Below are 9,968 nucleotides of genomic sequence, written 5' to 3' on the forward strand. Positions count from 1 at the left end.
AATACTATAAAATAAGGAAGAGGGTTTCCCACATCCCTTGAGAGTAAAAAGGAATCTACATATGAGTTATGAGTGTAGAAAGGAATTTGTATATAAAGAAGAGGGTTTTCCCATAATGCGAGTGTAAAAGGAATCTACGTACTACACTAATGAGAGTTTGGAGAATTGTACCATTCATATGGGGTCTACATGGGACCCACATTATTAGAGTAGGAGAGTGCTTGTTTATCATGTGAGAGGGATATATTGTGTGTGCATAAGGGAGGAGATGTCTTATGACACAAGATGAAAACAAGAGAATTGAACCCGTGTCCTTTTGGGAGCTTGCATTCTATTTGTAAGACATCAACTATTGAGCAAACAATTGGCTCTTCCTATTGTAGATTCGAGTTGTCAAATTTGCTTGATCTAATCCCGATACTTAAAATCGTGATATTAAAAATTATCACTCAAACTCTCTTAATAAATTCGTGATCTAATTATTTCATATTAATTCAAATCTCGAATCCATAAGATTTTTACAATGTTGGTTGCAAATTTAATACACCAAATTTTACCTGTAACTTACACTAAACACAACCACAAGCCTAAAGATACTTTCCATCAAGACAGGTAGATACAACATTAGGAATTAAAATTAGTACCATGATTATCTTAAATTATTTTTAAATATTAAATTTTCTTTTGTTGATACCATTCTATTTTTTCCCAAAGAATAATTCATTATTTTATTAATAAATTTTTTTTTTTTTTTGGGATAATCATTATTATATTCTTAAGCATAAGCATGAAAGTACCAATTCTTTTTCCTTCTATTAAAAAATTGCATGACATGGGCAGCATTTGCATAGCTGATGATGCGGATGACGTGGTGTAGCCATCCTCAGGCAACTGAAAAGCCTTTAAGGGGGGGTTTGGGAAAAGTGGGATTTATTTTATTTTATCATAATAGATATTAATTAATAAAAAAATTGCATTCGATAACCACAACGGTTGTAATATTCTTATTCTAATATATTTTATAATTGACTCTTGGTTAATAATATCAGCCATGACATGATTACCCTCACGTGATTGCTTTACTTAACTCTTTAAAAACTTTAATTAATTAAAAAGTGGTAGTAATTAATGTCTAATGACCTTGAATTAATTGTTAAACACTTAATATTTACTATTAAGTGGATTCTAATCAGACGCTCAAAAGTGACACCACCTTTCCTATATCGTTAATTATAAAATTAGTTAAGAGATAAACTTGCTTAATTTTTAATTATTAATTTTGGGTTGTTAACTGTGAAGGCAGCTACACAATAAGCCAATTGGTATCCATGATGACGATTTAAGTGATCTAAAGAACCCGTTTGGTTTTTACAAGGTGAAGGATAAATAGGAAACAAAGATCCTGATTAAATGGATATAGGTACATTAAATTAATGATAAATTACTGGTTTTTGGACATAAAAGCGATAATGAGAAATGTCCAAACTAAGCTTTACCCTTCAATTTATAGATTTAAAAAAAAAAAAAAAAACAAGAGAGAGGGTTTCGATATATCCAAGTGAGAGAGACATTACGCACACAAACTCAAGGGATAGACGATGACAAAAGGTTTCTAATTGTTTAAGGGGTGTTTCAATTAAATATGTAGACACATTGAAGATGATGATGATGGTGGTGGTGGGAATGAGGATTAAGAAGACGAAAAGATGATGACTGATGAGTAGAGAAACACCAAAGGTTACGTGGGTTTAGATCAGTTTTAATGTAGGATTTATGTCCATCAATAGGTTCTAATTAAAAAGAGTGACGATAAGTGAGTGTTATGGTTTTCAAAAACAAGTTGGAATCCGCAAGGTCTCTTGTTTTTTGACCCATTAAATTAGTTTACAAGACGAGGGAACTCAAGACTACATCAACCCACATCAAATCACCGTCGTAATCAATATAAAATCAACCTTCATATGATTAATAGGAACCGGTAACAATCCATTGTTTCTAAGCGATTCATCCCTTCTGGGTCTAAGGATTGATACAGAAGAGAAGATTGATTGTTTTGATACTATTGATACGAAATTTGGGAGACACTTAACCAAATAAACAGGCTTATAAGGTGAGAGATCCCAAGATCATATCAGACTATATCAAATCACTTTCATAACCGACATGAGAAAAACCCTATATAATTGAGATGAGAGTTGGACAGATACCCACCAAATTCGATTTGAGTTCAATAGATTGAAATGCAATGGAGACCATTCTTTATGTCAAAAGGGTTCCATCCGACTGATATTGATGGGTTTCTGATCCGAAATCACACCCGTAAATTATTTGTTGTTTAAGTCAAAGGCCGGGATTAAGTGGTCTTTATATATTATTGAAAGTATCAATATTTGTGAACATGTTCACTGGCAAGAGAATACAATGTAGGAATTACTCCAGCGTGTCACGTTCAAAGGGAGAAAAGAAAACAGAAAAAAATTATACAACTTCGAACCTCAACCACGGAATTGTCTTATCAAAATTTGGTCCAGAGTCCGATTGATAGTGATGGTTCCAAAATCCGAACCCAAGTGCCCACAACCCACAATTAGTATTTGGTTGGTACTGATCTTTGTAACGTTTGTTCAAAAAGATCTGATCTCAGCAAAATCACGCGTTTTACTATTTCAGTAGTTCTTATGTATTCCTAGATCTGGTTCCTTGAAATTGGGCTATAAATATATGGACCTAGAATTCACTGATTAGTGATTGGATTTTTACATCAATTAATAGATTTTCTATGTGTTATGTGTTTAATGGGATTTGATGTATGGGGTTGATTTAATATAAGATGAGTTAAAGGGCTCAATCTTACGTATTTTATCAATTTTGGAGTTTTTGATATATCCGATAAGTACCTAACATTTAGTATCAAAGCTAGGATACAAAGTTACTTTTTTTCGACTTACGAAAATGACTTCTTAGAAAAAGGGTTATTTTGAATAGAGTGGAACTCTTTAGAGTTTTTAGCACATCGATCGAGTACCTAACACTGGGATGTTCTTCTACAACAAGAAATCAAGTGAGACCCAAGAAAATGTTTAATAAGGATAGTTTTTTTTTTTTTTTTTAGAGGATAGAGTGTGATAGAGATGAATGATCATGATGTCAACAGTGATTTCAATGTAATAAGCTTATTGTTGAATACTCAATATATATAGATTAATACAATTAAGGCAAAAGTGTTTTATGTGCAGGCTCATCCATATATGAGCACAACCATCAATTTGACTGACTTGAATGATCATCTACTCCCTCTTCTAGGGGTTGTATGTGAAGTGATAAGATATTGGATGATCATAGCCATCCCTTCAATATCAATTGACTTTTCTTCTCTCTATCGAAAAAGATTTGACTTCTCATTGTCCTATTTTTATTCATGAAATTTATCTAAATGTCCAAAAAGAGTATGGGTCATTACATGACTCAATTGGCATTCGATTCCCTCCAAAGTTTCAAAAACACAAAAAAAAAAGTACTATTGAATGGAAAAATTTGCTTTACCCTAATTAAGGATGTAAGATTTCTATTCTTTTACAAAATATGACCAAGAAGTTTTCTCATTTCATCTAATGCAGGAGGGATGTGAAGAATTTGTGCCACACCGCTTCCTTTCTTGTGATTCAAGCTTTAAAGTGTTGGATCGAGTTTTCCTTAAGCCGGGAAGAATGGAAATCCATTTACAACAGGGCTTGAAATGTCCACAGAGAGTATTTATAGGGTATTTGTACACCATAGGATGGTGTGTATGAACCTTCAATGCGTGGTGAAGGAAGACTTTCTCCTAAAGTCTTGGAGCTTTTTCAACTTCATTTAAGAAGAGTTCGGATACTTTGTCACTTGATGCAACAGGTAAAGCCTTCCTCAACGTCAACGAAGCTAGTATTTAAAAGATATTTTTATGAATACACACGAACATTATTGATTATATATATTTACCGAGTGCCCAAGTCCTTACAAGCCTACTCACATCCGATGTGAAACCGGTTGCTTTAGCGTGCAACTCGAAAATACATGTGGAACAAGCTCTCTCCCATAAATATAGTTAATTTATATGTTCTATCTCTATAATATTGCAAGGGGAATGATTTCATTCATCAATAAGAGAGTTTAGGGAGGAGAGAGAGTGTTGAGTGTTAGTATAAGTCCCACATGGTTAGGTAGTGAGATAGCATGGAAAACGATCCTCACATTGTGGTTGAAGGATCTTTTTTTTTGTTTTCCTATTACAAAATTCATGTTTAATGTATTTTAAATATATTTAAGTATTTACTCATTATTCAACATTTCTTAATTTTTTTTGGTAGCAACATTTCTTAGTTCAACATGAAGATGATTTTTTTTTTTTCTTTTTTGACTTCTTTTTAAAAATATCATTAATAGGTGTCATATGTGAATTTTATTATTAGATTCATGAATGTAAGTGTCAAGTTACACTATTCTAACCCTTTTGATGGAGTAGGGCATTCCAAAGGTGAAATTTATAATTTTAAAAATCGGATTGAAATTAGTCTATTCAACTCCGAAATCAATATGGTATTTCAATTAACCTTGATTTTTTCTTTTAAAATCAAATACTACTAAGTGTCTATAGGTCACTAGAGGTGATAACTCAAGAGGGGACCTAGGTGACATCCCAGTTGTAAGAGGAGAGGGCGGCCAAGGAAGGAGTGGAGTTGGGAGAAAATAAGAACAATCTCTCCCTTAAACTTAGGCTAATGCCCTACTACACTAGCAACCACCAGTATATCCATTCAAATCGAGTTAAGCTGAGACTGGTCAAATTGACCAAGTTTTAGCTGATTCCATTCGATTCCATAACGACGATTCAAATCATAATTAAGTAAAACAGATCCCGTATTCAATTCCATGTTTTTGAACTTAAGGTACATTTTTTAATCCCTGATAACTAGGGTTGCACCCTTAGTCCCTTACCCTTAATTATTGAATATTAAAATCCCATACCAAAGGAGATGCTATAGTTGTTAATCTTTGTGAGAATCTTTAAATCTTGGCTTACCTTACCATGTAGAGTTATATATTAAAAATGAAACAAATCCAAAAGCATCACGAGGCAGATATTGGATATGATATGCGCCCCCCCACCCCCACCCCCCCCCCCCCCCCACACACACACACACACACACACACACACACAATTGCTTTTTATCAAAAATCTTATCCTTCTCTTTTACCAAAAAAACCAGAAAAAATCTTATCCTTCTTGTCATTTGCTTTGTTTAACCTCATTCATTTATCTATTAACCATTAATTAAATAAATCCTATTAACACTAGTTTTACCTTTTACTATTAATTTATTATTATTCTTTAGAAAGCATGACAATTGAGACCCCTTTTTTTAAATTTGTTTATACATTTATACATTAGATGTAAACAAATACAAATCCACAAATCCAGAGGAAAAGATACAATGAATCTAATGTCTATCATCCTCAATGAAACATTAGGTCAAAGCATACACCAATGGCCCATTGACCTTTCTAAGTCCCCTTGATGATCGAAGGGTTGTGATCTTCAAAACTAATCGAACGGCTACAATCAATGAAGGTGCCTTTCTGATACGTCACCGGGGGTTTTCCCACATTTGTGGATTGCCCAAGACAATGAAAGAAAAGAAAAGGACAGTGTTTGGTTGGTAATTGTTTCCACACCCTATAATTTCAATTTTCGAGGACCCTATACGTCCTTCCTTTGCATCATAATAATGCATTCGTTGAAAAAACACCCAAACAGGGATTATCTATGGTGGATGGAAATATAGCTGGAAATGGAATCTCTCTCTCTCTCTCTCTCTCTCTCTTGGTGGGCTCAAAACCAAAACCAAAACCAAAACCAAAACCAAAACCAAAACTCAAACCCACCTTCTTAAGCACCACGATTCTGGCTCCATCAACCCAATTGTACCAAGTGGGCCCCATCAAAGACCGATGACTCTTCCGTACAAAACCTAAACATATTTGGCATTTAATAATTTCGCATATGCAATGCTTCTAATTAATCCATTTGTAATCTTATTAAAACAAATTTTTTATTTTTAAATTTATCATTATAATATGGTAGCATGACCTCTCCATCTCTGCCCTCCTCATGTGCATGCATTTGGTAATTGGTACTCCCTTCGATCACCTGCTCTTGATTTTAAATTGGACGATACAGATTGGATGGAAATACATTTTAGATAAAATATAGAGAAGAGGAAGCTTCCATGTTGTGTTCACCCCAATTTGGTTTTATGGATCAAGTGATACGAACCCATATAAAGAAAAGCTTTTTAGATTAAAGAAAGACCCATTTTAGTTTTTTCGTCAATGTTGGTTCTGCTTTTGTTTTCTCCAGTCCTGTCAATTGACTGGAGAGGATCCATGGCCGACTACCTATTCAATAAGACAACTCCTGTTATATAAGGACCAATAGAAAACTGACAAATAAGCCGTATGGAATTTCTAGTAGGATCAGATTTGCCTTCAAGTCTATCCATCTTCTTTTAGTTAACATACCTTGCAGTAGGCCCACCTTTTCAGGCCCCATTCTAGTCTGTGAAGATCCTTCCTTCATCCATTTGCTCTCTCTCTCTCTCTCTCTCTCTCTCTCTCTCCTCTAAGTTGATGGTTATCAGGAATATAATTGGTTGCATTAAAAAAATATCAGAAAATAATACAAGATATTTTGATGCAACAACAAATAAAATCTCAATAAAAAAAATTTAATTAAAAAATAAACTTTTTAAGAGATAAAATTGAAACAGAGCAGGGAGAGAAAGAAAGAGAGGGAGAGATAGAGAGAGTCCATGCCCATGGTCAGCACTAGCAGCAAAGCTTCAGGGGGGATGAATTTACAGAGAAACACGGTCCACAGTCATGTGAATCCCATCAACTTGCTTCTCTGGGTCCCACCCACACACAACCCCCCAACCCCTCTCTCTCCCATATACCGGCGGCACATCCCACAACACTTCTCTCTCTCTCTCTCACACACACACACAGACACACAGTATCCATGAATCTTCCTTCCTCTCTCACCCCATCTCATGAGTTGACCCACATCAGAGTTGCCCCATATATGCTAATAAAAATCAAGAAATTCAAATTAATTCCAACTGGGTTCACCTGTTCCTCCCTCCTTTATATATATTAAACCTTTATTCAATCCTTCCCAAGTTAACCATTAGAGAGATCTTTGCCTCATTGCCTCCTCACTCGTGATTCTCTCTCTTTCTCTGTCTCTCTTCTTTCCTTAATCTCAACTGATCATTACATCGCTTTGGAGAATCCAAAAAAATGGATAGCAGTTGCATGGATGAGACCATAAGCGATTCAGCTTCTGCTGCTTCAGCATCTGTGTCACCGACAACGGTACTCCCTTCACCGCCGGGAAACAATCTGCCGGAGAAACTATGCCGAGTCGGAAGCGGAGCAAGCGTCGTTCTAGACTTAGAAAGCGGAATCGAAGCCGAATCACGAAAGCTTCCTTCCTCTCAATACAAAGGTGTTGTTCCTCAACCCAACGGTCGATGGGGTGCTCAGATATACGAGAAACACCAACGAGTTTGGCTTGGAACTTTCAATGAAGAAGAAGAAGCAGCTAAAGCTTACGATATCGCCGCTCAAAGATTCCGAGGCCGTGATGCCGTCACTAATTTCAAACCCTTATCAGATACCGAAGAAGACAACATCGAATCCATCTTCTTGAATACACATTCTAAGGCTGAGATCGTTGATATGCTTCGTAAACACACTTACAACGATGAGCTTCAACAGAGCAAACGTAATTACAGAGGTTGTTATAGTGCCGGCGGCAATAAGAGAAACAACGAAGAAGGATTTTCAGCTTTTTCCGGTTCTTCCGATAGAGTTTCGAAAGCCCGTGAACAGCTTTTCGATAAAGCGGTAACACCAAGCGATGTCGGAAAGCTGAATCGATTGGTGATACCGAAGCAACACGCAGAGAAACATTTCCCTCTGCAAATCGGGAGTACTTCGAAAGGTGTTCTCTTAAACTTTGAAGATAACGGAGGGAAGGTATGGAGATTTAGATATTCGTATTGGAATAGTAGTCAGAGTTATGTGTTAACAAAAGGGTGGAGCAGATTTGTGAAGGAGAAGAACTTGAAAGCCGGTGATATCGTAAGTTTCCAGCGGTCGACCGGAACTGATAAACAGCTTTACATCGATTGGAAACCCAGGATTGTGTGTGGGCCAGGTGGGTTTGTTGGTTCAACACAAATGGTTCAAACGGCTGTTCCGGTTCTTCCTGTTCAGGTTGTTAGGCTATTTGGGGTCAACCTCTTCAAGATACCTACAGTTAGTCATATTGTCGGTAGCAGTAGCAGTTGGACTGGGAAAAGGGTGAGAGACACGGATTTCTCATCTTTGGATTTCTGTAAGAAGCAACATTTGTAACATTTTTTTTTTTATTTCTTTTTAATAGCTGTAAATGTTGGAGATTTGGAGGGGACCAAAGGAAAGTAGAGGGAAGAAAGGGGGGCAACTTGGCAGACTGAAGTGTATAATATTAGAACAGAGGAAGCCGAAAATGTTGAAATTAGGTCCAAAGAATATAAAGAAAAAGCCAAAAAAAAAAATTAGGAACTTTTTTGTTTTATTTTCTCTTCAATAGGAAACCCTTATTTGGCTGCTACACTTGATGAAAGTGCAACCATTTTTAACTCTACTTAACACTTGCATAATATGAACACTTTTTTCACTCAAAACACTTTACTATGTAGTACAACTACTTTTATCCAAGATTATCCCAACTTTGGAAACATTTGTTCAACAGCACTATCATGTCATTTCTGACATTGTTGTTGTGATAGAACTATGTATTTGAGAGAGAAAGAGAGAGATGAGACTTCATATGTGAAAGGAATTTGTGATCATTTGGTTACTAAATTAGTCCTTGTTCATGTGGAAAGATAAGTTTGGCAATCCCCTCTTGGGTGGGTCTTGGCATGTTCATCCCTCATTTAGAAATGCTAATATGATAATGAAGATTTATGAACAAATGAAACTATTTTCTCTTATATCAAAAGATTGTAAGTGTTTTATTAAATCAAATATTCGACCTAGAAGAATTTGTCGGCAGGTTATAATGAACTTTAAATTGTTTCATTAAATCAGATATTCAACCTAAAAGAATTTGTCGGCTAAGTATATAATGGACATTGGGTACTTTCATCCCTTTGGGCCTTGGGTACACTCTCATTCTTTCTTTTGTTTGGTTTTTTTTTAACGATTACACCGAGCAAAAGCAAAGGACGAGTTACTTGTAGACAACTCATTTTGTCATCCTGAAGATGAACAAGTGTTCCGACTTGATACGTGCATGGCTCATTTTTATAGTTTTTGAGGTGATTCTTAACAAAGTAATATCTTAAATTAACCAAAAAATTTTTTTTTTGAGAGAAATGACCAAAATATCTTTGTAGGTTTGATCGGACAATAATCTTGAAATGCTCTAAGTTTTTTGATTTAATTACCAGTATTTAAAAATGGTTTGAAAAATGTTAATTTAGTAATTATTTCACAAAAGAATTTTTTTTAAAAATCTTGTGACATATTGCTCGAATTATTTTTGAATAACATGGTTTCTAATTTTTATCCCATTTTACATACTTAGAATGAACTTTTAAATAAGTTTTGAATCATGAAAAATGAATGAGAAAATTATGTGCATTTCAAGAAAATTTATAAATAGACCTAGGCCTAGCCCAAACCAAACCTAATCCACGCCTAAAACCATACCAAATCAGGCCCTAACCCAAGTTATAAGAAGAAACTAGGTCAAGCAATGTAACAAGAACTGTCAACACTGTTTATAGGTTAGCCAACCACCTACCGATACTGACAAATTTGTGTTGGACTCTGGATGTCAATTTCTATGTTATTGTTGATTTTTGGTGTAAATA

General features: G+C 35.2%; 1 protein-coding gene across 1 annotated transcript; it reads left to right on the forward strand.

Moving 5' to 3' along the window:
• The first annotated feature begins 7,271 nt into the window (after nucleotides 1–7,271).
• On the forward strand, nucleotides 7,272–8,463 carry LOC122663827 (AP2/ERF and B3 domain-containing transcription factor RAV1-like). The gene has a single exon (XM_043859476.1). The coding sequence runs from the start codon at nucleotides 7,339–7,341 to the stop codon at nucleotides 8,458–8,460; it is 1,122 nt and encodes a 373-aa protein (XP_043715411.1). The 5' UTR covers nucleotides 7,272–7,338; the 3' UTR covers nucleotides 8,461–8,463.
• Nucleotides 8,464–9,968: the final 1,505 nt, after the last annotated feature.

This window comes from Telopea speciosissima, chromosome 6 (assembly GCF_018873765.1).
Source record: "Telopea speciosissima isolate NSW1024214 ecotype Mountain lineage chromosome 6, Tspe_v1, whole genome shotgun sequence".
Lineage (NCBI taxonomy): Eukaryota > Viridiplantae > Streptophyta > Magnoliopsida > Proteales > Proteaceae > Telopea > Telopea speciosissima.

Coding starts and splice junctions, on each gene's coding strand:
- LOC122663827 (XM_043859476.1), top strand. CDS start 7,339: ATGGATAGCAGTTGCATGGATGAGACCATAAGCGATTCAGCTTCTGCT.